Source organism: Phaseolus vulgaris, chromosome 3, assembly GCF_000499845.2.
Source record: "Phaseolus vulgaris cultivar G19833 chromosome 3, P. vulgaris v2.0, whole genome shotgun sequence".
NCBI classification, from domain to species: Eukaryota; Viridiplantae; Streptophyta; class Magnoliopsida; order Fabales; family Fabaceae; genus Phaseolus; species Phaseolus vulgaris.
In genome coordinates this window covers 47,554,647-47,582,129 of record NC_023757.2, presented here as the reverse complement: position 1 = coordinate 47,582,129, position 27,483 = coordinate 47,554,647, and the positions used below count along the sequence as shown (strand labels likewise).

Here is a 27,483-nt window from a genome sequence, read left to right as displayed (position 1 = left end):
CCCCACAACTAGGTTTGGCTGTCTGACAAATTAGAGTAAAACGGTGGAAACTGACGTAGTTGCTTTCGACAGAAGAAACTGAACCAAATTTTAGAGTTTATTTAAAATTACTGGCTTTAGAGGACTCGGCTTTCTTGTATGGGCTAACTAGTTTCCTAGAACTGACATTGACCAAAAAGGTAATGTCGGATAAAAAGTTAAAATAATTTTATGAATTTCAAATATATATTTCTGAATTTCAGTATATACATAAACAACAAAAACATCCGTTGTGTACATCTCAGCCAGTCAAGTCTTCACCCTTTTTTTAGTTTTTTACTGCCAACGTCGCTTGGTTGTCAGAGACAAACGGAGAAATTTTGAATGAGCTCAAATGCATTAAACTCTATTTTACTGTGTCTATAGAACTAATAAAAAACTGCACAAACCAGCAGATAATAAAACCGTGACACCCCATGCTTCTGCAGTTTTCACTGTATACTTCGTGAGATTTCGCCAAAAATGGGTGCTTAATCTTTCAACCTGGCTTGTAAAATCACTCGTCCATGTTCGTCCACGAGCAATTTCTTTCATTTTCAACAAGAGGACAGACGGTGTGATTATCTTCTCCACATACAATACAACCCAGTGAGGTTTAGATGGATATAATTCAGAAACTAGGAGAGCCCAGTAAATGAAGTATCCTCCATCGAAACGCTGTCCTTTATTCCCTGTATCATCTTAAGAACTTGCCACATTGCTGGCCTCTGCTCCGGCGAGGTTGCACTGCAAATACTGGCAACCTCCGTGAGCATCTCTAGCCGGTTGTCTTCACTGCCATCATCATCCCTCATTGCTCTCACCCAATCTTGCAAATCCGCTGGTGCAAGAAAAGGTTGTTGGGAAGGGTGTTTTGCCGTCAAAAGCTCTAGTAGAAGAACTCCATAAGCATACACATCAGATTTGGCAGTGACTCTGCGGCTAGAGTTGCGAGCCTCGGGTGCTCTATAAGCCGCAGAATCGGGATCTACAGTGAACGAAGAATCTGCAAAGAAGGATAAACAATAGTCCGTAATACAGGCTTCAAAGTCCGTCCCAAGAAGGACGTTAGAAGATTTGAGGTTGCCATGAATTAGAGTTGAAACTTGATGTATATAAGCAAGTCCTTGTGCCACATCTTCGGCTATTTTCAAGCATGAAGTCCAATGCAAAGGCTTCGCCCTCGCTGATCTTGACCCTGCACATGCAACACTTATCTTAGTTAAGAAATAATGGATCAAACTTAAACGGATTGGTCCCCCAGCAATAGGCTACTTCAAGACTTCTCGCAACGAATAGCAATAAAAATTGGAAATTTTGAAATAAAAATGCGTTTGGCTCAAGAAAAGGTCAACCGTATGAAGCACGACAGTCAACCTGGCATGAAAATAGTCCAAAAATATCACACAACCCAACCAAAAATAAAAGTCCAAACCCAGCCCCGTGACTGTCGACATAGGGTACCACCAAACCCCGAAAGCCACTGCTCGTAAGCAAAACTCGAGTGAAAAAACAATAAAAAAGGCAACACACAATACAATGACCTATCTGACACAGCGTACCATTCCACATACAACAACCAATAGCAGAAAAACACATCATCCATCAAATCAAACTCTAATCGATGCACCATACCACCGCATTTATCCTCATTCTTGTTTGAAACTTCAACTCCAAAACCCAATTTGACATTAGAATGAAGGTTTTGAAAATGGCACATCATTGCCATTTCGACTGACTGCAAAGGCAATGTTTTCAGATTCTTTTGTACGGAAGATGCAACTGTTGTTGCATAGTCGCACTAATCTATAATTTCCAGAAATATGATGAAACAGTAACAAGAGTTCAAAACCTTAATCACAGTGCAGAAAACACAAAAGTGAAATGTGACCGTCAAGAACAATATAAGTGAAGAACAGAGCATTCGGAATAAGTGAAAAAGATAAAAAAAATTTAAACTTGTGAAAATTAAAATCAACTCATGAATGGCATGAAGTTATGGAAAGAAATTTGGTTCATTTCACACTTTTTTTACTTAAAGGAAAAGTTTATACAATTAGGAACGACTAAATAGTGCAGTTGAATTCATAATTGATGTTAATAAATGGAAAGTGACTACCGTGAACGAGGTTAAAGAGGCTGCCATTGGGCTGATAATCATATATGACAAGCCTCTCTCCCTTGGCCTGAAAATAAGCCCTCAAAGGCACCAAATTGGGGTGGCGAAGCCTCCCCACGGCCTCCATATGGCGCTCAAACACTACCCCATCATTTCCCCCACTCTTCCCCCCATCCAACCTCTTCACCGTCACAATCAACCGCGAATCCAGCACCGCCTTGTACGTCGTCCCCACGCTCCCCCTCCCCAGCAACTCCGCGGAAGCCCGCATCAGCATCTCCAGCGTATACTGCTGCATCTCCCCGCAGCAGAAAACCAGCTTCCCACTCCTGTGCGCCTCCTCCATCCTCCTCACCTTCACCTCCCTCTCCTCCTCCACACCCTCCTCCACCTCATCCCCCTCCACAACCGCCGCTTTCCCCGCCGCCATCTGTCTCCTTCTCACCAGCGAAACCACGGACACAACAAAAACACTCACAAGAACAACCGCCACAACAATACCTACAACCACCAGCCCGGTCTTTTGATGATGCTTTGTTTTGGTGGAAGCAGGCACAACCAAAATACCCTGAGACTGTTCGCTCTGGCTCAACGGCGCCGTGGAGGAGGACGTGGCGGGGCCGAAGAAGCGGGAGCCTGAGCCACAGTCTCTGTGAACAATCTCCCCGCAGAGGCCAGGGTTTCCAGAAAAGGAAGCGGCGTTGAGTTTAGAGAGGGTGGGAGTGACGGGAATAGGACCAGTGAGGTTGTTGTTGGAAACGTTGAAGAGTCTGAGCGCAGTTTGGTTGAGAGGAGGGAGGGTGCCGGAGAAGTTGTTGGAATCGAGGCGGAGGGCAATGAGACGGTCGAGGACATTGAGCCGAAGCGGGATCGAACCGGAGAGATTGTTGTTGGAGAGTGAGAGAGTGAGGATGCGGTGGAGGAGGATGAGAGAGGGAGGGAAGGAACCGGAGAAGTTGTTGTGGTCGAGGAAGAGAGACTTGAGGTTAGTAAGAGGAGAGAGATCGGGGATGGGCCCGAAGAGGGAGTTGTTGCGGAGGCTCAACACGCGGAGCTGGTCTAGTTTCGTCAAGGTGTCCGGAGGGAATGGGCCGCGCAGGCCCATGGACTGGACCACGAACCGGACTACTCTCCCTTGTGCGCACTTCACCCCCTCCCACTCGCAGTAGTCGTAGGGCTCGTTCAGCGCGTAGAGGAGCCTGCTGTCCTCGTCCGCTTCCCGTTTAAACGACAGCAACCACACCGCGTCGGAGGACACCGGCGGGCCACCGCAAGAGGCCAGCCTGATTATCAGTAGCAGCAGAGGGAGGACTGCCGCCGTTGGCCTTCTGCTTGCACCATGCATTCTCTCCGATTCTTCCTGATTCCGTTTTCTGTTTCTTTCTTTGCTTCTTCACTTGACACTAGTGGGGAGCAGCTGGATTTCAAGTCCTATTCCACTCACGTGAAAGTGGGGAATGCTTCAAATTATTACCTAATGTTTTCTTATGCCCTTACCCTCACTTTTCCTTTTTCCTAAATATTTAAATTCTATTTCTTTTTCTACAACATCCATTTCCAATCTCATCTTAATTCTCTTGCTTTAAGTATAAGCCCACTTTACTATTATAATTAGATACTTAGTATGGTTACACTTTACTTACTACATAATTTATTTATATCCTATAATAATAATTTAATATTTTTTTAAATTTAAGAAGATATCTTCTCTCACAGATTTGAGTATAGGAGAATTCTTTCCACACATACCTCTCTTTTCTTTTCTTTTTGTAAACATTCAATACCACAAGTCTCATCCTCACAAAAATTATCTTTTCTCCATTCTAAATTATCCTAATACACTTTTGGTAATAAAATTTAACTCTTTTTTTATTTCTTGTTAATCTCTCCTCGTTACAAAGTGAAACACCTACTTGGTAAAATACATAGTCTTATATAAACCACGTCAAAAAATTCATGAATGAATTTTTTTCTTAAACATTTTTAAGAAGAGAAAAATCTGTAATGATCTATTTTAGAATGTTGTGGCGTGACATCTGTAGCATTACAATACCCAAATCTATTAGAAATTCAGGTTAATAAGAACTTATAAATAAGATATGTGTACTGATATATTAACATTTTTAACAATAAAAACATACTTTACACTTTAATAAATTAGTATTTTATTAATTTTTATTTTATTTTTTAATTTAAAAATATTATTATAAGTAGTGTTAAGTATATGTTTTTTAATGTACTGTCAACAAATTTTTTCTCATAAGACACTACTATTTTTAATTAATTTTATTATATTCATTACATGTCATATCACTTATTTAGTATTAATATGTTAATGATTTAAGTGAAACTAAACTTATATAACTTCTGTTCTGTTTAATCTGATTCTTTTAAGATTGCTTCTGTAGGAATTTAAATGTATAATATTTTTTATAAATTATAATAACAAAGTTATATAGTTTTATATTTTTTATTCATAAAAAAGGTTTGAAGATACAAAATAAACGAACTACATATTTAACCTGTAAAATCCCTTAGCCTTAGCCACATGTTTATTTAAAAACCTGTATTATGCTAACGGAAAAAAAATACTATAATTAATTTAAGCTTAAGTTAAATTATGATTCCAAAAATGAATGAAAGAGCAGCTGCATGCGCCAAATGCTAAAAAAATGAATTTTATTAACTAAAAAAAAAGAAAACAACGAACAATAAAAAAGAATAAATAAAAAAGGAATCCTTTTACTATAAGCTTTTGGGTTTTTGGAATAGACGGCTTAATGTGACCTTTTGAATGTGTGAGCCTTAGAGACAAAATGATGCAATTATTTGTTCAATTTCCTTAAATGAGTTTTTTTTTTAAGATTACTTAAATTATACTTGAAAGTACAATTTGGTAAAGTTACACTTTCAAATACAAGTTACCCAATTAAGTAATCTTAAAAAAATAGAAATTATGTTTAGAGGCATGGTTTAATTTTTTTATTTTTTTTTTAAATATTTAAGTAAAAGTTGTGGTTACAAGTACATTTCAGATTTTTAATTTGTTTCTTAAAGTTTAACTTTTTTTCTAATTTTGTTTTATTTTTTAATTTTAGAAATATTGTATTTAAATTTTGTATAAAGATGTAATTTTTTAAGAAAATTGGTAAAGTAAAAAGTAATTTTACATTAAAAGAAGTTAAATATTATAGGGTAGGATTCTTATTGTCTATATAAATAATTATTATTTTTATAGAATTAATATTTTATTTATTTATTATGAACTAGTTCGTCTATTTGATAATGAATATAAAGTAGTAGTGGCTCTTATTGAATATTTTCATCACATGTTATAGTTTGATAATGAAATTTGAATATGTAAAAAAAATTAACAAATTTGATTTTAAAGTCAATAGAACTGAAGTTAACAAGTCTGGTAATTTCTTTTTAACTTATAATTAGGTTAAAAAAATTGTCAATTTATAAATGTAAAAAATAAACTATAATAACATGGGAGTAATGTTTGAAACTTTTTTAAATAAAAAAACTTTAGTTATTTAAATTGATTTTATGTTTAAGAAGTTAACTTTAAGGTTTATAATGTAACATTTATATTCACTTGAAATGTAATAAATCAATTGATAACATAAGTCATGTTTTCACCTCATTCATTATTTTAAACAAAATAATTATGTGTTGAAGGTATTGATGTTTTGTTCTTAACATGCACTATGCTTTCATCTCTGGTCCCACAAATCACGTTATACTTCTTTGAAATGTGGTCTTTTGATAAGGACGCATATATATGAATAATACTCTACTCTCTTCTACACTTTAATATCATAGAAAACAATTTTCAACTTTACTTGAAATGCTCCTTGTTTCATAATGTATCTTATGACAACTGGTATACCATCTTATGCCATCCAACTTTTTCAAACTGTAAAATATATGTATTGTTTTTCTTATTTATCACCATGTATAACTTTTATTGAAACCAATCATGTACTTTTTACAATAAATTTCCCTTTTTCACTCACATATTTATTCATCTCTTTATTAGTTTTAAAATAATTTATAACATTTTAAAAAATATATTGTAAACAACATTAATATTCATATTTAGAGAAATTAATTTATATTATCTATAATGATACATTGTTTAGAAATCACATAGATGTTTATTTAAGTTTTCAAATTAAAATTTAAAAGTAAAAATGAAATAAAAGTGTTAGAATTATTTGACGAATTTGTTAATGACGCTTTCAAGATGCATAAATTAATTTCTAAAATTGGTAAGTTTATAAATTTTATTAGAAACTATTTTAAATATCAATAATATTTTTTTAAAATAATATTTAATTTAATTAATATAGTGATTAGTTATTTTTATTTTTTAAAATTATTTTTTATTTAATAATTTTTTTTGTAAGACAAGTTTATTTGACTAATAAATTTGATTATTTTTAAAAATTCTACATGATAATATACTCTCTTTTTTTTGTCAAAAACACCTTAAACTTTATTAGCTGCTAGAAAAAGCATTTTTATAAAAAAAAAACATCTTTTGCAATACTGTCATTTTAGAGATTAAAGTGTTGTATTATTTTTTTTTCTTTTGCGTTTAATACACACTCTATTTTATTGACAGATACAAATATAGTACATTTTTTCTATTTTAAAATTTTCATTAAAATAGACGAATACGTTTTTTCAATTTAATAATGTCCATCGTAAAAATGTAATATATTATTATATTATTGTATTTTTTAAAATAGACGCATCAGCGGACTTGTTAAGTTTAAAAAGTTTTAGAGAGACTCAAATATACTATTTTTAACTTTTCTAATTTATTATAATTTTTTTTATAAATTTTTTTTTTCCATTTATATTTTCATATAATGGAAAAATATAGTATAGGTCCTATATATCTGGTTTTTCCTTTTTGTGGATATATAGACCCAGCAAGTGAAAATAATTGATATTGTTGTTTAAGAATTTATTGAGTTTCTCCTTCATGTAATAATGTGCCTATGGCTGCTGAACTTTATGAGTATCATATACATGCCTTCGAAGCTAAGGCTCAGATTTCATCAGAGATCATGTGATGTCCTTTGTTCAATCAATCATGAGCTCCACCATCGCCATTTATAATTCTCCAAACAAATATAAAAACAAAGAATAATAATAACACTTTTATGTAACTCTTCTCTTGCTTACATTAATACCTTATATTTGTTATATCATTTTAATAATAGGTTAGAATATAAAAATTATAACTTCAATCTTATAAATCTTTTGTTCATATATTAATAAAATATTATTATTTTTAGTTGGTATTAAATCTATTATAATTTTTTTTATTCGATAAATAACATGATAAGTTTAAAATTTTTATTCTAAATGACTTTGATATAAAAAAATAAATTTTATCTAATTCAATTTTTTAAAATTGACTCATAAAATAAAATTTACTTATTTATACATTTATACAATGTCATTTAATTATAATATTTAATATAAATCAACTTTTTATTTATTTTGAATTTTTTACCAATTTATTAGTATTATTATTATTATTTACCAATTCTAATATTTTTTATTACAAAATTATGCTCGCAACTATGATAGTATTATAAGGAAAATTATAAAATGAAAATAATAAGAATTTATTTAAATAATAAATTTTCTACTCTTTATTGAAAAGTTCTACTAGCAATTGTCCGAAGTTCCAATTTAATTATCTTTGTAATTTTATCTTGGCTTTTGATATAGTAAATGATGTTGTATTTGCTAGTTCTTTCTAATCACATTAAATGACACTATCAAATTGATTGAAAAAGAATAAAGAAAAGTGTAGATAACTTTATATCAATAGCTTTGCGGCGTGCTTTTGAATTTTATAAATACCAATCACAAATCGAACTTTTAGGTTCAATAAAAAATTAATCCAATTGAATCATAAACCAAAGCTATTTAGATTGATATTTTTCTTTTCGTCAATTGGAGTTTCAACACCTACAGTTAGTTATTAGATATGGTTATAGTTAAAAGAGTCTTCTAGGTTATAGTATGTTTAAAAAATTAATATATTTTGCTAATCAGTTCAAAAATCTGATGAGGTTTTTTTTTATAAAGTTATTGTTTTTTAAGAGAGAAGACTTCACACAATATATGAGATATTAAAAAAATTGTGGTACGTTAACTCTCTAAATTTTCGTTGAAAATCACTCTTCAAAATGCATTTGAAGAACTTGAAGTCAATCTCCTAAATTTTGATTTTCTCAAAATCGATGACGTACCGGTCATAAGAGGTTTGAGAGATCAATCTCTGGATATTGATATTCTCAAAATCAATAACTAGAAATCATCCTATAATTCCGTTTATTTTTAAGTGAATAAAAACAAATTTGCCAAAGCAATAAATTATAAAAAAAAACACAAAAATTGAAAAAAAAATTACATTCAAAACTTTCTTCAAAGAGTTGCGAATAAAGTTATATATATATATATATAATTAATTAATTAATTAGTTATAATTTACTTTCTTAATTTTTTATTTTAAACTCAAATTATTATTATTTTATCAAAATAAAATTACAATTTAAATTTTAAAATTATAATCAAAATTATAAAAAAAACCATTATTATAAAATAACATAATTAATCATATTGTATATAATAAATTATAAATATAAATAATAATAATAAATATATTTTTTAATAATAAAAAAATAAATTTATAAAATAATTATTTTTTATAAAAAATTTAAAGATAAAAATAATAATGTTATTTAATATAAAAATAAGTTTTAATCAAATATTTATAATTATAAATATTTTAATTAAAAATAATTATAATTTATAAATCAATCAATCAAATTATTTTTTTAACAATTTTTAAATATAAGGGCAAATTTGTAAACTTACAATTTTATCAATTAAAAAAATATAATTTCAATCACACTCATCACATCACTCACAAACTTGTATAAATTTTCTCTACACTTTCTACTCTATTTACCTTAATCCAAAAAATCTCACTTTCTTCATACTTTCCCTTCAAATAATCTCAAATCAACTCCTCAAATTCATTCCTTAATCCACACAAAGCATACGAGTGATACCCATTATGGTCGACTACTTATGTTCGACCCTCCCTATCAAGATGGTACATAGCCCCAACCTCAAGTCGAGTAGGCGAAGTGGTTTTTCAACGAAAATCTTGAACTAAATTAAGTTATGCTTAATCGATTTATGGTTGTGCATAAAAATATTAGATTGCTCATTTTCATAAGTTGAGTTTAAGGCTTAAAATCCTATATTCATTGAGAGAATGCTAAAAACAAATTATGATGCTCTACTTATTCAATTTTTTAATGGGTGAGGTAGATCGATCAACCTATTAATATGATAGTGTCAGGATTTAGGTCGAATCCTTTCTTGTATTAATTGACAGTGCCATGAATTAGATCAAAACATTTTTTGTGTCAACTTGAAGTGTCAGGAATTAGGCCAAAACCTTTTTTATATCAACTCAGAGTGCTAGAAATTAGGCTGAAGCTTTTTTATGTTAGCTGCCGGTGTTAGGAATTAGGTTGAAACATTTTTTTGTGTCAACTGACAGTATAATTAAGTCGAAGCCTTTTTTATGTCAATTAATAGTTAAGAATTAGGTCGAAGTCTTTTTCATGTAAACTAGCAATGCTAAAAATTATGACGATCAATTAAGTCTTTTAAAGTCAACTTGCAATGCTAATAATTAGACTAAAAAGTCAAGCCTTTTAAATTGGTTGGCAGTGTTAGGAATTTAGGTTGAACGATCAATCTTTTAAAGGTTGACTGACAGTATCAAGAATTAGGCCAAAGTGTCAAGCCTTTAAGGGTTGACTGACAATGCTAAGAATTAAGTCGATCAGTCAAGCCTTTTAAAGGTTGACTGACAGTGCCAGGAATTTAGGCTCAACAGCCAAACTTTTAAGGAATTTAGGCTCAACAGCCAAACTTTTAAGGAATTTAGGCTCAACAGTGTCAAGTCTTTAAGGGTCGACCGACACCATCATGCGCACTAGGATCTCCAATTTATTTGTCACCAATTTTTAGTTACTTTTATACAATACTGAGAATTAAAAAGTGATTTTTTAATCTCACAAATAAGAGTTCTCATCGTAGCATTTGTTTTCATTTCCATCTTTCCTTTTTCATATATGTTAACCAATATATGAAGAACTTTAATAATTTTTTTACTAAAATCATGTTAAAAAATGTCAAATTCTCTCTCTCTCTCTATATATTAAAAACATTAATAAAAATAATATAAATTTTATTAAAATCATGTTAAAAAATGTCAGATTGTATTTACAACAAGTGTATTAGTAAATTTTTTTAATAAAATTTCAACTTTTTATTTATCTACTAATATATTAGTACAACAGTGAACAAATATTGTTTTGAAAATCTAAATTCATATATGTATTAGATTGTGTTTGTATAAATGCTCTTATTTTTAAAATATTTATCTTACATTTCTTAATTGTGAACTGATAGCTGTCGTTTTGCTGTCAAATTAATATGATTCTAGCGTAGACTTGTCTAACACTAGAGAGATGATAGTATAATTGTGGACAAGTGTCCCCAAGTCGTCTCCCAACGAATCCAATAGTAAAATCAGTTGATAAGGGTTTAAAATCTATCTGCAAGCAATAAAAGTTAGCAATAACAATAAAGATGAAAAGGGGGTTTGAGATAGTTGTGCAAAAAATATAAAAGAGATTAAAATAGCAAATAAAAAGCGGTTGATCCCAAGTTCTTCCACCATTGAATTCTTCACAGGTTCTCTAAAGATTAATCTTTTCTCAATCCTCCAACAGAGTTAAACCAGATTGAACATGCGCCGATCTGATTCAACTGAAACTCACCAGTAAAGCATGCGTCTACTAGTTTAATCAATACCCACTTTGTTCCATGCATATACTCCATGGGAATGCTTACCTCCTCTCCCTTGAATCATGCGCCTAAGAAATTAATTAGAACAATGCGAACAAACTAAGAAACCAAAGTTTAAAATAAGGAAGACTCTCAATCATGCGTTCAAGTACAACCTCTCATAAAAACCAATTTTCCAGGAGATTAGACAATAAAAACAACTGCTATAGAGAATTAAAAATCGAAACTTTTATTAAACAAAACCTCAGAACTCAATGGGGAATTACAAAAGAATCAACAAAAAAGGTTTAGACTTCCATGCGGAGGCAAAACAAAAGAATTACTAAGAAGAAAATAAACTAAGAAAACCCTATGAAGCTCTCCCTTTTCTCCTTGATGCTTTAGTCCTTTTATAGGCTTTTCTGCTCCAAGGATCTTGATAGAATATTGTAGTTTATATTTTGTTAACCGTTTCCAGGTTTCTATCTTTCCATAATTCTTGTATTTTGCAGAAGATTTGCTTCCAATTCTGTTTCTGAGATATTGTAGATTTTATTTTCTCTTTCTTCTCCTCAGAATTTGTTTCCTGTTTTGGTTCAAGAAGCAACTCAGATTTTTGCATATTTGGCCCATTCACAAAGGTAGATGCTTCCTCCGGATAATTTACTCTAAAAACACAAAATTAACAATAATAATAGTTAAGACCCAAATAAACCCAATTATAAGAATATTAATTAAAACAATGGATTTATTTATTATTATAGTCCAATAATCTATGAATAAGGCTAGTGAGTGTGAATAAATATATGGTCATCATGAACCCTAATCACTGTGTACATATAACAAAACCTATTTTTAAAATATTCATCTTAGATGATTAAACCCCAATTACTACATACCTGTAGTAAGACCTAATGGTCCTATAATTTCTGCCAATATGTAGTATATATCAATTGTTATGTATCTATGATGATTAAATTAAAGTATGTTAAATCGGTAAGATATACCTCTTGAGTCTAAGCAGAAGGTTTTCCCAAGATACATTGCTAAATTACAGAAGATATCACGGCATAGTACTGCTTGATTACTCACAATATGTTGTGAATTGTGAATGTCAATGAAGGATCTATATAGGACCATGTTTGGATTCTTTCTGAAAGATTTCAATTTGAGAAGTGTTGTAATCGACTTTTAAGAGCTATAAGATGTGGATCGCTGAAAGAATAATGAATCTTCTTTTCATGTTTCAGAAGGCCAATTACTGCAATCCATAACTGGGCATGCTTAAAATATGTGGCAACCTTTTGTATCACGTGGAGGTCCCTCCTTGTTTCTCTTTTTTTCTCTTCTTTCCCACAATTTGAATGGCGACCTCAGATATCTACTTGAGTCAAAACATGGTACACACCCCACCAGTATCATGTCACTGTTCATTTCATGCACCAAAGGATATGTCATAATGATCAGTTAGGCCAAAGGCATTTTGACAAATGTTTAACATGCTTGCCAAAGTGTCAGGCTATTACTTCCATTTTTCAACAGACCAGATTATGATTAAATGTTTCAAAAATGGGACACTGTTTCTTTTGAATATTTGATCACATATATAATAGGATATTCCCACGCCATGTCCTATTTTATTTTCTTCTATATATAGGAAGTAGAGAATGAGTCAAATCAAGTTCATTCAGGATGAGCAATTGATCCATTTCATGGTTTGGCCCAACTAAAACTCACGGCTGCAGTTTAGGACTTAAATATATTTTTTTATTTCTGAGAGTTTAACTTTATTTTTGTAAAATATTTTCTGTTTTTATCCTTGTAAAATTGAAATCATCCTCTTTATTCTTAATATTCTATGATACTAATTAATTATGTGTTGAAATTTTTTATTCAAAGTTATGCATATCAGTGTTTTAATATTATAACAGTATGTAACACATTAAAACAATTCTTAAAATTACAAAATAATTTTTTATATATTTAAAATAAATATTAGAGACTAAAAACAATGATTTAAAATTTTGGAAGAATTAAAAACAAAGAAAATTATTTTACAGAAACTAAAATAAAAACTAGTAAAATTTATAAAAATTCAATCGAGTAATTCAAATTTTGTAAAATAAAATAAATTAAAAGTTAAAGTTTAAATTCACTATTTAAAAAAAAAATCATGTTAAACATCGAGATCTGACATATATCGGAACATTTAATTTTTCCACTTGTCTATTGAATGATACATTATATGTTTTTATTAGTTGTCATTCATTCTCAAATTAAGGACTATTTTTTAGCAGCATAACAAAATTTCCAACATTTTGATTAGATTTTTTTAAAATGCTATACAAATTTTGGGGAAAATAGTTGAAAACACTTTCTAATTGCTATAATATTGTCTATATGTTGTTATAATATGTTGTTATCCGAAGCCAAAAGAAAAGAAAGAAAAAATAGAGGAAAGAGGTAAATTCAATCTCCAATTTTTTTTTCTTTCTAAATTTTATACTACAAAATATTGAAGTTGTAAATCCTTCCACAAGTTATAGATCCTTGCAACAACAACAAATTAAAGTGTTGATCACCTATACTCCTACAACTAATAACACAATTTATAGCAATGTAAGTTTCTTTATTTGAAGGAGAAATTATGATTTTTGGACTATAAAAATGGAAACTTTGTTTACATCTTTAGATGTCTTAGAGTTCATAAAAATAGTGTAATGATAAAGCCACTACAGCTGCACAACACACCGACAAAAAGAAAAAAAAAAATCACCTATGTGGGAGTTCTTGGGATGATTCAAAGAGGAGTCTAACTAGTAATATTTTCAAAGATCAGAGAGCAAAAACAATCAAGAAAACATTAAGATATTCTTCAACAAAAGTTTAAAGGAGATTCAAAGGTGATAACGGTCAAACTTTAATCTCTCAAGAAAGATTTTGAGAATGAAAAAATGAAATAAAAATAAAGTTTGAATGAAAGTTTCAATAGATTCTCTGAATTGATGAATCAAATGAAGTATCATGAAGATACAATGGTAAAAAAATTGTGGATACAAATCTTATTATTTTGGCTCTTCTATATTATTTTGGCTCTTATAGAAGAGATTAAGGACTTGTCAATCATGAATATTCAAAGGTTGATAGGATCACTTAAATTTTATGATCAGAGATTGTCATGTCGTGTTGAAAAATTAATCGAAAGCATGCTTCAATCTAAACTCATAATATCATCTCAAGAAGATGAATCAACAAATATCAGTGATTCTTCCAGAGGTGTCAAATTTGACAAAGGAAGAGGAAGAAACTCACGTGAAAGAGGAGGATGTTACGATAGTGAAAGAAAAGATAATGGATAATTAAAAAAATAGTGTGAGATTTGTATGAAGCACAATCATGTTGTAAAGGCAATCCACAATGTTATAATTGTGGAAGGTTTGGACATGTTAATAAAAATGTGTGGTGTTTGGGCAGCGGTTGCAACAATATGATTCGAGATAAAGAAGCTTTTGTTAACATGGACTCTTCATTTGCCTCAAAAGTTAAATTAGGCAATGGAGAGTATGTTGAAGTAGAAGACAAAGACAACATCGGAGGTACAACAAAACAAGGAGTCAAGGTGATTTATGATACTCTTTACGTTCCACAATTAGATGAATGTATTAAGTATTGGACAACTTTTGGAGCATAATATTCTCTTCGATTTGAGAATTGAGAGTGCATAATTTTTTATTTAAAAGAAAAAAATTGTTGTTGTGATGAAAATTATAGATAATAGAAGTTTTCCACCCTCTCAATTTGATGGTAAGAGAAAAAAAGAAAATTACTCTGATCTATGACACAAAAGACTAGGGCACTTAAATTACAATAGTCTTATGTTGCTTTCTCAAAAGAATATGGTATTTGAGCTACTAAAGATTGAGAGAGAGAGAGAGAAGTGTGTGGATGCATCTTTGACAACATCATCAACAAGCATTCCCATAGGAAGGAGCAAGGAGAGCCAAAGAAGTGTTGAAATTGGTGCATACAGATATATGTGGTCCAATGAATACTCTTTCTCATTGTCAGAATAGGTACTTTATTTAGTGATAACTTGACTCACATGATGTGAGTTTATTTTATAAGAAAAAACTATGAAGTGTTTGATGTATTTAAAAGGTTTAAAGCAATTTTTGAGAAACAAAGATTATCAAGAAGTGACAGGGGAAAGGAGAATGTCTCTAATGAAATCATAAAATTTTGGAAAGATATGAAGGAGTAGAAAGACAATTGAGAGTTGGTTATACAATTCAACAAAATGGAGTATTTGAGAGGAAGAAGGAAACCGTAATGGAAATGGCAAAGTATGTGTTGTTTGAGAAAGGACACTACAACAAATATAAGTTTTTGTGACAAAAGATTAGTGATAAATATAAAATTTGTCACTATTTATATATTATTTGTGACTATCTTTTTTTCTTGTCACTAATATTGTTTATAATAGTGACAAATCTAAAAAAATATCACAAGATATTAATAGTGACATATTTATAACATTTAGTGATGAATATTTATATCACTAAAACTAATTTTTCTTGTAGTGGGAATGTCCAAAATGTTTTGGTCCAAGACGGTTAATGCAATAACTACTTGTTAAATAAATGTCCAACAAAAGTAGTATGGAACATGACACCGTTTAAAACATGAAGTGGAGGAAAATCTTCTATGAACCATCTTAAAATTTTTGGATGTGTTTGTTGTGCTCAAATTTCAAAATAGAAGAGAATGAAACTATGTCAAAGAGCACTGCTCTACAACTTGAAGATGAAGAAGGTGATAATTGATCGAGATTTGTTATTTGATGAGAAGACTTCTCGCAATTAGAAAGAAGAAAAGGTAAGGAAAAATAATTTTAACAACAATTTTTCAGCAAAGTTATCAACTCAAAATGATCAATGTAAAAATGAGGAATTACTCTCAAGTACATCAAATTATTCACCCTCATTAAGTTCTTCAGGTTTAAGTTCTTCAGGTTTAAGTTCCTCATCTCCAAACTCCACTCCTAAAAGAAAGAGGAGTTTGAGTAATATTTATGAAAGGTGCAATTGTTGTATTAGTTAGAAAGTTTTGAAGAAACTTGTGAGGAAGAAGCTTCGATGAACGCTATGCAAGAAGAAATTGAAGTAATTGGAAATAACTAATTCATTAGATGGGAGAATGTTGAATAATGTGTTGTTACAAAGTTTTAATTTATACTAAAGGTCTAGTATTTAATGGTATTCATGTGACTCTATATATTTATAACTCTTGGAGCACTCTTGTACAATTCTAAGAGTTATTTTCATTCTATAAAATAACTTGAATGTATTATAGAATGTATGCCAAGCTAAAAGAAAAAAGAAAAAATATATGAAGAAATATAATGAAGATAGAGGCCAATTCAATATCCAAATTATTTTCTGTTTTTTCTAAATTTTATATGACAAATTTAAAATACTACCAACTCTATATCTATATATTAATATAAAAGAAACTGTCGTATTCATAAGAATGAGAAAGTTAAAGTTGTAGAAATAAGGAAAAGCTACTTAACTAAATAATTTGCAAAATACTATGGTAGTTGACACAATGATACTTACGTTTTGACTGATGAAATACCAGGCTGAAAAATATGTTTCAGAAACCAAATTAGAATATTAGAAAGAAATCCCTAGGCCATATTATTAGACTTTGAAATCGTCTCAGCGTGTTTGCAGTAGTAGTAGTATGCGCTACTACAAAGTACAAAGTTGATAATCAAATGTGTTTCACGGGGACCAATTGAATCGTTGCAGGTACATTGTCTCCTTCGGGGGTAGCTATTTTTCTAAGAAATTACCAATATTCTAAAGGGTGGTTACGTAGGAACAAAATCTTAAATCAACAAGGAAAAGCGACCTCTGGCTTGTAATTAGTTACTGGGTCGCTACGGCTATTGCATCTTAGCTCCAACCGCTCCAACCCAGTACCTTCTGCATCTTCCCACCCCTAACCCCGTTTTGGCTCTGCATCAAAACCTTCCTCATAAACTAAACTATCTCTATTAGGAACTAATTAATTCATTCATGAAACAAATAACAACCAGCCACATCAAGAATGATGGACCAAATATAACAAAATTCAACTAAATCGCTCTCATTAACGTTATTTTCAGTTCTAGTCTAGAGGCTTGTAGGAGGGTCAATGTATAATGTAAGGTACTACTACTTCAGGTCACCCTCAACATTTGCTTCAACTCTCTCTTATGCTATTCCACTTACTTCTTTAAATTCAACCCTTCTTTCCCAATTTTCTCCCAGACCACACAATCTCTTCCAAACCATCATGAAGAACACAAACACCAACACCAAATTCATCCTTCTCCACCCTTATATCCAAAAACAAGGAAGCTCCAATCGCCTATGGCTCCTAGCCTTTATATCAATCCTCACCCTCGCTTTCCTCGTCACCCTCATTTACACAAGAGAATCCACTTTCATCACCACCGCAACTTCTTCGGTCATTGCTTCTTCCAATGCCCCAGTTTCTGGTCTCGGAATTGCTCCTTTGCCTCCCACAGTCATCAACACTCTCCTCCACTACGCCTCAAAATCCAACGATACCAACCACATGCCACACTCAGACCTCAAACCCATCTCCGACGTGCTCCGAAAGTGCTCATCCCCATGCAACTTACTCATCTTCGGTCTCACATCCGAAACCCTTCTCTGGAAAGCCCTCAACCACTACGGCAGAACCGTGTTTATCGACGAAAACCGTTATTACGCTGCATATTACGAAGAACTGCACCCAGAAATCGACGCCTACGACGTGCAATACACCACCAAGAGAAGCGAGATGAAGGAGCTCATAACCTCTGTTAAAGAACGGGTAGCCAACGAGTGCAAGCCAGTGCAGAATCTTTTGTTTTCAGACTGCAAACTGGGTCTCAACGACCTTCCCAACCACGTGTACGACGTTGACTGGGATGTCATATTGGTGGACGGGCCACGTGGCGACTGGCCCGACGCCCCTGGAAGGATGTCGGCAATCTTCACCGCCGGAGTTCTGGCGAGGAGCAAAAAAGGTGGGAACCCTAAGACCCATGTGTTTGTGCATGACTTCTCTGGGGAGGTGGAAAAGGTCTGTGGGAGTGAGTTCCTGTGCAGTGAGAATTTGGTGGAGGCAAGTGAGAGTTTGGGGCATTATGTGGTGGAAAGAATGGATGAGAGTAGTGTTCAGTATTGTAAGACTCACTCTTCTTCTGGCTCAGGGAATGCTTCAACAACGTAACTAGTTCTTTCGCCATAAGCTGTTCAGAATCTCATGTTAGTCACAATTGTTCCGCCATCCCTCTGGGTATTTATCATCCTTTTTCACCATTGCTACATTTTGTTTACTTCTTCCTGGCTGAGGCCTGTAAAAATAATTCTTTTTTGATATTTTCCTTTCCATTTTATGCCTCTCAAAATTGTAATTTCTTCTATTAATTCAAATTTCAATTCAGGGTATATGCATTAGCAAAAACAACACCAAATGGAGAGATTGTGCCATACAAAAAGACAAAATTTGCATTCTTAATTAATTACTTATTTTAGTGATATTGGAATTTTATACAAAAGCATCTCCTACCGACTTTTATTAACTTAATTTAAAACTAAATTAAAGAATGATACAAAAAAAAGTATGTTTAGTTGCATGTGACGATAGATATTAAATTTCCGTACCACATGCGTGTGTGTCGTGGTTTCATTGGCTCGTGTAAAATATTGTCTGATGCAATGAAACAAAGTTTAAGTTGGGTTTCAAATGCTTTCATAGATATAATTGATAAGATATTTGGAAGATGAGGATGGGTCTAATTAAGTAGAAACTTGTCTTCTTAACTTAAAAAAACAGCATTAGGTACATGAGTTAGTTGTGCGAAAGGCACCTTAATAGACCTACCTTTCAAGTTTAAGGTCGCTTGTAGTTGGAAGGAAGTTGCTTCAACAACTATACGGCTTTGTTTTACAAGTGAACTTGGCCTCTTAGCTAAATGAACTTTAACCAATGCAAGCTCTTGGTTTGCTTAAAAGTGAACTTAATAATTGCACTGGTTCTCTTTGGACCACTTGCCTCTACCCTAGTTTTTCGTGAATTATATAGATACAAGTGGGAGTAACAATTGCTAGCTTCTTTATTCTTTCGGCCTAAATGCAAGCAAAAGAGACCGTGTCTAAAAGATCACAAAATCTTGGTAAAATAATATAAGCACAATAGATAAAAATACCACTCTTCAAAATAAGTATAAATCTATTAAGTTTTTACCGAAATCTGTCAAGGGTATCATTATCCAACTATATGTTATTACATGTATATAATAGACATTTTTGGATTTTTCTTTTCAGTTTCAAAATAAATTTCTTTATTTCGAAAACCAAATATTTTTACATTGTTTTGGAATACGAAACATTATTTGGTCGTTTAGATAACATTGGAGACGAGTTAAAGAAGTAAACGTAGAGGTTAAATGAATGGAAATATTAAGATGCATAGTTGCAAAAAAAAATTGTTTAGAGACTTTAGGTCACAAGTTATTTTGTTGCTTTATTACATCTCGTAGTTCACGGAATTCTAGAGGTTGAGTTTTTCAAATTGGAGGATAGGTTTTAAGGTTTAAAATATTTAAACTAATGTAAATGGCTAAAAGAGACCTTATATGTCAATTTTAGAACTAATATAAATATAAGAAACATAAAGTTTAGATTTTATATTTTTTTATATAAATTTTCATGTTAGATATCATTATATAACTTGACATCTCAGTTAGGCTGACACTTCAAAAAGTTTAGACTTTATGTTATATACTTATACAACTCGTCATAAAAAGTTCAATTCATGTATGAGTTCTAAAATATTTATCATAGAAAAATATTTAAATATGTCATCTAACTATTTTTTATGACGGTTAAAAATTTATTTAACAAAATTTTAAAGATGTAAATTCACCAAGACAGAAAAGATAAGAAGATTTGACTTTCTTAAAAGAATTATATCTTGAAAACCTTGTGGCACTTCAACATGTAAGATTGCAAGCAAGTCTCGATCCATTCCCTATCAATTGTAAGTTATCCTTAAGTATGAGTCCTAGTAATGAAGCAAAGAGAATAAAAATGTCTCGAGTATCGTATGCATCAATGATGGGAAATCTTTTGTATATGTTATTATTTGTACAAGACCAGACATTGCACAAGCAATGAGAGTGGTGCACATCTAGGTGGAAATCATTGAAGTAATATTAAGAGGATCCTTTAGGCACATCAAACAAACCTTAGGTGTTGTATTATGTTTTGGAGGATCATAATTAGGTATCAAAGGTTATGGCAATTCAGATTTTGCAAGTGATCTTGATAAAAAGAAGATTTACTACTGCTATGTGTTTACATTTGTAGGAGCGATAGCAAGTTGGTTATCCAAGTTATAGGATTTTGTATCTTTGTCTACTATAAAAGTTGAGTACATGACAGTTACGAAAGCTTGCAAGAAATCTATCTAGATTCAAAGGTTAATGGAGGAACTTGGGCACAAGGTGCAAATGCTTATTGTATATTGTGACAAATAGTGCCTTGCACATTGCTAAGAATCTTGTCTTTCATTTCAGGACAAAGCACATAAGTATTCATTACCACTTTGTTCGAAAAGTAGTAGAGGAAGGAAGTGTAAATATGCAAAAGATTCACACTGGTGAAAACCTAGTAGATGTTATGATAAAGTCAATTAACATTAACAACTTTACATGGGTTTGATCCCACTACGACGTATCACAAAAATAAACAACATGATGGCAAATAATAATACATGGTGTGGATATTTGGTTAATTTCATCAAAATTTTCAAGTGGAGGAGAATATGAGTATAAAAGAATCATTGTGGAGAATTTAGTTTGGTACTTACACTACTAGAAAATTATTAAATAGAAACCAATTTTTTAGACTAAAAATAATTAGTTACTATATTAACTAAATAAGATGAGGCTAAAAAAATATTGATTTCTAAATTAGTTTCTATTATTGATAAATAGTTTCTAAATTAATATCTAATTAGCTACCAAGGTTTTTTTTTAGCAAATTTAATCTTGGTAGTTAATTAGATACCAATTTAGAAACTAATTTAGAAATTAATAATTTTTTTAGTCTATAAAATAATATCTAATTTAGTTAATTTTAACTAATTCACCAGTGCAGACAGGCCAAACGAGTGCGGCTATTTTACATTTACAAGAGTGGTTATATAGCCGCACTTGATCAGCACGCATTCTTAAATCAAAGATTTACAAGTGCGGCTATTTAGCCGCATTCATAAATGCGATTTACAAATGCGGCTATGGTAAATAGCCGCATTCTTATTTATTTTAAAAAAAAATTAAAACCCTCAACCCTAAGGCAGCAATAGCGGTGGCAGCAACAACAACGGAGCAAATACGGCATAACAAAAATCCAAACAGCAGGCAATGAAGCTGGTGACCTTCGTCAATACAAGAAAACAAATAGATAAGAGAAACGAAAAAAAAATATATAAATCAATGGTGAAGAAGAAAGAGAACTCAAAAAGAACTTACAATGGCACCAAGAAGACAATGAAAGCTCGTAAAAAACGAGAGGAAGCACGAGAGCATAAAAGAGAAAATGAAGTGTCAGAGAACCCTTCGCCAATGTAAGAAAACAAACAAATAAACAAGTGAAACGAACAAAATTTATAAACCATTGGTGAAGAAGAAAGAAAGCGAATCGAAACGAACTTACATTGGTACGAGAACACAATGAAACTCGCAGAAGAGAGGAACATCAGAGCAGAAAAAGAGAAAACGCGAAGCGCCAAAAAGAAAGAAAGTATGAAAGCCTAAGTGACGCGATTAAAAATTAGGGTAAAAAATGATTTAAGAATGCAGCTATTAGTAATAGCCACATTCTTAAATCATGCGCTTTGATTTACGAATGTGGCTATTTAAATAGCCGCATTCATAAATCATGCACTTCGATTTAAGAATGTGGCTAATTAAATAACCGCATTCGTAAATCATGCACTTTGATTTAAGAATGCGGCTATTTAAATAGCCGCATTAGTAAATCATGCGTTTTGATTTAAAAATGCGGCTATTTAAATAGTCACATTCGTAAATTGAAATTAATTTAAAAAATGTTATCGGATTTTGAATGACAGCGACTAACCCTAAAACCGCATTAAATAAATAGTCGTTGTTTATACATTTTGTGCTAATGATTATTTTTTTCTCTAAGTTACTTTATTTTATAAATGACATAGATACAAATGCACCAGGATCTCTTCCTTATCTTTTATATTGTTTTAGTGCTTGAGAGAAAAAAATAAAAAGGAAATTAGTATTTTTTTTAAGGTGGGTTAGGGAAAAATTATTTGGCTCTTTAAAAGACTACCTGATAACTAAAGAAGTAATAACATCTAATTATACTACTAGAGACATAATGGTTTAGTACCACCAAACAGTTAATAATTATAAAATTATTTGGAAATATTTCTCTAACGCCAGTTAATAGTCAAAACTCACATGAATAATAGAAAAAATAATATGTTTCACAAACAGGAAAATGATCTTATTTTTCAGTTTTAATATTTTATTACATTCTCAAACTCTATCACTATCAAATAACTATAGAATGTGTTTATCCTTTCAAATCTTCCAACAAATCTTCATATAGTATTTTTTTAAAATATTAATATATATATATATATATATCAACATAAAAAATTAACACTTTATTTTTTAGTAAAAAAAATATACTTTTGTATTACATATTAGAATTCAATTTTATTTTATTTTTTTATATGCACTTTCAAGTTGCATGATGCTACATCAAAACTTTTATAAAAAAAAATAATTAAAATACCTGTATAATTACTATAAACAATCGACAAAGGCACCGCACAGATTAATTTATGTTTAGAATAAAGTACATAAATTATTGGGCATAGATTGTGTTGATGTGGGTCCAATGCAAGAGGCCTGATGCTTTTTTTAGGGGTAGATGACAACTCTGCTGTCTCGTCATGTTCCTGAATCTGTCACTTCACCTGCAGTATTAGGATATGCAATTCCTTTTTCATACCTTCTTCCATACTACAAACAAATCCATAGTAAAGAAACAAAGTGCACTGAGTTTCAGATAATCACAATTCCCTCATGGCCACGGACTTTAGTTCCATCCCCGTAATTGGTAAACCCCCTTCCCACTTCCATCACCCTCGTTCTCGTTACTTTCATCTTTTCCTCGATTCTTAATTCCATTATGCATATTCATGCTCTCAAATTCTTGTTGTGTTTTTCTGATTTTGTGTATACTCAGACATGTTTGTACACGCTCACGGTTTTACTTTCCATGATTTTGAGCACACATTTACTTTGGTTTATCGGAATTTACCTAAATATGTTATATTGATATTGCATTTGCTTAGGACGGTGTATAGCGGAGAATTGGGGAGTAAAATATTCAGTTTAAGAACAAAGAATGACTAATAATAGTTTTTATAACGGTGACGGTGATGCAGATATTAGTCCGCTTTTGGCTAAGGCAGATGATCCCAAAATGGCCGAGGACCCTGGTGTACTCGAGGTTGTTAGACAATTGGATAAGGCTTGTACAGAGGCAGGGTTCTTCTACGTGGTATTTGTTTGCTGATTCTATTAACACCTTTTCCCTTTTCCCTTTTCCCTTCTATGGTTTCTTTACACATTTCGATGCAAGAGAGCTTTGAAGCAAAAAAATTCTTCCACAATCATACAGATACACTCTCTTTTTAAAGGAACTTATTATAGACTCTTTATTTTTTTATTTCTCTTTTATTGGCATTATATATCTTACAATTCTATCCACACAAAAAAATCTCTTCATATATTTCTGGGTATTCACGAAACATTTTCTTATTATTTTTAGTTTTAGAATAGAAAGCAAATTGATAAGTTCTTGCATAAATTTCAGTGCGTCCACTGCAACTTCTTCAAAGAATAAGATGTTTTGAATTTCATATACATTCCAAATATATATAAAATAATGGTTACATTGCTATAGTACCGCAGATAGCTTATGTTTCTAGAAGATTGAAATGATAAAAGAAAATAATAATGGCTCACAGTAAATGAATGTACCTTTGATTTCGGATACCAATGTTAATTTGATAAATAACGTTTATGGCAGCTTTAAGTCAAACTATTGCTACCAAAAGGCTTTGCTCTGAACAGAATTCTTCAATTTCAACTCAAGAATTGACTACTCTCTTTTCTTGAGAGTTTGTTTATTATAGGGATGAAAATTTCGTGAATAGGTTTATGGTACTAGTAAAATTGCATAGAAAATTAATCCATGAATTTTTCACCCCCATTTATATCCCTGCGATCAAGTGGTGGCTACTGAAATTATTGGCAAAAGTAGTTGATGCACAGAAGACTGGAAAAGCAAACCGCAATTTAAAATCATGCATGGCACTTAGAATTTTGTGTTTAATGTTCAAACCCTGCATTCCTTGATTGACAGAAAGGACATGGTGTTCCGGAGACCCTCCTCAAAGAAGTTAGAGATGTAACGCGCAGATTCTTTGAACTTCCATACGAAGAAAAGGCAAAAATCAAAATGACTCCGGCTGCTGGATACAGGTTTGCTTGGTTTGGTTTACAGCGATCTACTTTGTATATAAGTTTAATTTCAGATCATGAAGTTTATGAATCAAATTTCTACTGATAGCAGCCTGATGTCTGATGCAGAGGTTATCAAAGGATTGGAGAAAATATAACCAAAGGTGTACTTGACATGCATGAAGCTATTGATGTAAGTCTTGCAAGTTGCTTAACATAAAATTGAGTGTCTGTTTTTGGTTCCGTTCTTTTCTGATATACATGTCACAGAACTGTCAGAACACTTTGAAATGATTTTTTTACTTTATTAATTATTATCGGCATTAGGCTCATCTTAGTGCAATTTAGAGTCAAGTATTAATTTTATTTCGCTAATATAGCTCATGGATCAAGTAGTATTTAACATTGTTCATGATCAGATTTCCTCAATATTTCATTCTCTTCTCTGATTAGAGCCTAGCGTAGCAGTTCCAGAATTCACTCTGATTCTTGTGATTCTATCAATCAACAAATGATCCATTTAATTTCCTTTAACAGTGCTATAGAGAAGTGACCAAGGGCATGTATGGAGATCTGGGCAAAACTATGGAAGGAAGCAACCAGTGGTACATGGAAATAGGGATTTTCTGTTTATTACTGCATGTATTCCTCCACAAACACCCTTCAATATTTAGCTAAATATTAGCTCGAGAACAATTACATACATACTTTTAATCCCGAATTTCTCATTAACTAGGAAGATTCATAGAATTGGATTTATAGTCTATGGATACTTTAGCAGGATTGATGCTCTCTGTGACCTGGTTCTGGTACTCTATCTAGCATTTGATTTACTAGACAAGGGAGTTGGACCTTGGAGTATTAGCATTCAGAAAGAAGATTCTCTGTTGCAAGATACTTATGTCATTCGGTTTGACCCTCTTCCGTTTTTGTGTTCACCATGCAGGCCACAAAATCCACCAATATTCAAAGTTCTTATGGAGGAGTATATTAGTCTCTGCACAGGCATGTATAGTACTCCTCCACTCCTTTTTTCCATCATGTGAGTTCTTACCGTTAAATTCTTGTTTCCTCATATAGTTCTTTTCTTAGACCTTGCAAGGAAAATTATGCGTGGAATTGCTTTAGCATTAGGTGGATCACCGGATGAATTCGAAGGTCAAAGAGCTGGGGATCCGTTTTGGGTAATGCGGCTCATTGGATACCCATGTGTATCATCTGTGAATGGCACACATGTTCTTAAACATGACATTGGATGGTAATAAATTCCTGGATCTGGTTTTTCCAAATGTTGCCTATTTTTTTAATTACTTGGATTGCTGATACCTTTTCCTTTGTTACTTATTCTTCTCCAATTCTTTGAATCAAAATAAACCCAGTGGAGCTCACACTGATTACGGTATATCTTTACCTTTGCATTATTATAAGTCGAGAATATCTGTCTGGTCATTGTCCGTGATTTTAGATGTTGTTTAACAGGTTTATTGACATTGCTTAACCAAGATGACGATATAAACGCACTTCAGGTATGCACTTATTTATGTCCTTTAAGATACTCGAACTCCTCATTTATTGCATACAATTATTGATTTTACTTCTACTCTTACTGCAATCAATCTTGTACCATGCAATTACAAACCTAAATTTGGTTGAAATTATAACTTGAACCACCTGTTTTATGGACTCTACCAATCTTTAAGTAACATATATTTGAGTTTTTCAATTTAAGATAAAATAATATTTAATTATTGTTACATAAAGATTTATTGAGACCATGCCGGTTCAGGACCACTTAATAACCTTTAGAAATATAGGGGTTCCATACAGTTTTAAATATCTGTTATGGCCAGTAGCTTCGGAGCAGATTTGTTGGCATCCCATTTCCTCCGTTCGACTATATTTCTAGAAAAAAATAGTTTTACTGAAGTGGTTGATTCATTCAACCCATACCTATTGACTTAAGTTTGCGTTCACTATTTTATCCTTCGATAATCTTTTATTGCCCTGCAACTGTCATTTGAAACAAAAGAGATGCAACTAAAATGCCTTGAGGCAAATTACCCACCATGTTTATGCTGTGAAAATTGGTTAAGGTGAGAAACCTATCTGGCGAATGGATATCAGCACCTCCAGTTCCTGGCTCATTTGTGTGCAACATTGGTGACATGCTAAAGGTATCTTAGACTTAATCTCTTCTTCCTATAAATACAGTCTGATATGTGGTAGATAATCTCATTAAGCGTGGAAGAGAACTGCAGATATACTCCAATGGTTTGTACGAGTCAACTTTTCATCGGGTGATAAACGACAACTCAAAATACAGAGTCAGCGTACCATACTTTTACGAGGTTAGCCACATTTTATATTTATGTCTCATCCTTTTTCTCGTGTTTCTTTCGTTGCTTGTCACAAATGTCACTGCTGGATGAACAGACAAACTTCGATACTACCGTAGAGCCGTTGGACACACATAAAACGAGGGCAAATGGCAACAAAAAGTTCGAAAGACCAATCTATGGAGAGCATTTAGTTCGCAAGGTTCTCACAAACTTTGTTCTTGAGTAACCTTGTTTTCCTTGTTCTGGTCTGCAAATAAGCCTGACATCTTGATTTTGTCAAGCAGATCTCTAGCTTGCTACTAGACCTACAACTGCTGATACTGTAATATTTTAAGTACAAATCAAACTTGTTATTATCAACGCCTTCATTCTCAAAATTATCACCGATTTCATGACTAGGACTTGTGAATCCACGTAGCCTCAAAAATCATAAACCATACCATATTATTAGAGCACCA

At 32.0% G+C, this 27,483-nt stretch overlaps 3 protein-coding genes across 3 annotated transcripts; 2 read left to right on the top strand and 1 right to left on the bottom strand.

Annotated features, from left to right (window-relative positions):
* Positions 1-206: 206 nt before the first annotated feature.
* LOC137808280 (probable inactive receptor kinase At5g67200) lies at positions 207-3,638 on the bottom strand. The gene is made up of 2 exons (XM_068609310.1): positions 2,138-3,638; positions 207-1,216 (listed from the first exon to the last, which is right to left on the bottom strand). The coding sequence occupies exons 1-2, from the start codon at positions 3,480-3,482 to the stop codon at positions 657-659; spliced, it is 1,905 nt and encodes a 634-aa protein (XP_068465411.1). The 5' UTR covers positions 3,483-3,638; the 3' UTR covers positions 207-656.
* Positions 3,639-17,332: 13,694 nt separating this feature from the next.
* On the top strand, positions 17,333-18,552 carry LOC137808279 (protein IRX15-LIKE). Its single transcript, XM_068609309.1, has one exon. It carries the CDS (start codon positions 17,387-17,389, stop codon positions 18,332-18,334), a length of 948 nt encoding a protein of 315 aa, XP_068465410.1. The 5' UTR covers positions 17,333-17,386; the 3' UTR covers positions 18,335-18,552.
* Positions 18,553-23,043: 4,491 nt separating this feature from the next.
* On the top strand, positions 23,044-27,402 carry LOC137808277 (probable 2-oxoglutarate-dependent dioxygenase At3g50210). The gene is made up of 12 exons (XM_068609306.1): positions 23,044-23,274; positions 23,606-23,721; positions 24,589-24,707; positions 24,816-24,879; positions 25,224-25,291; positions 25,633-25,691; positions 25,779-25,944; positions 26,066-26,085; positions 26,166-26,212; positions 26,780-26,860; positions 26,945-27,034; positions 27,120-27,402. The coding sequence occupies exons 1-12, from the start codon at positions 23,241-23,243 to the stop codon at positions 27,249-27,251; spliced, it is 996 nt and encodes a 331-aa protein (XP_068465407.1). The 5' UTR covers positions 23,044-23,240; the 3' UTR covers positions 27,252-27,402.
* The last annotated feature ends 81 nt before the right edge of the window (positions 27,403-27,483 follow it).

Excerpts from the sequence above, each read along its gene's own strand:
- LOC137808280 (XM_068609310.1), bottom strand. The coding sequence starts at position 3,482 with ATGCATGGTGCAAGCAGAAGGCCAACGGCGGCAGTCCTCCCTCTGCTG. Across the intron at positions 1,217-2,137 it reads CCTCTTTAACCTCGTTCACG|GGTCAAGATCAGCGAGGGCG; the intron begins GTAGTCACTTTC and ends TTGCATGTGCAG.
- LOC137808279 (XM_068609309.1), top strand. The coding sequence starts at position 17,387 with ATGAAGAACACAAACACCAACACCAAATTCATCCTTCTCCACCCTTAT.
- LOC137808277 (XM_068609306.1), top strand. The coding sequence starts at position 23,241 with ATGGCCACGGACTTTAGTTCCATCCCCGTAATTG. Across the intron at positions 23,722-24,588 it reads AGGCAGGGTTCTTCTACGTG|AAAGGACATGGTGTTCCGGA; the intron begins GTATTTGTTTGC and ends CTTGATTGACAG. Across the intron at positions 27,035-27,119 it reads GCGTACCATACTTTTACGAG|ACAAACTTCGATACTACCGT; the intron begins GTTAGCCACATT and ends CTGGATGAACAG.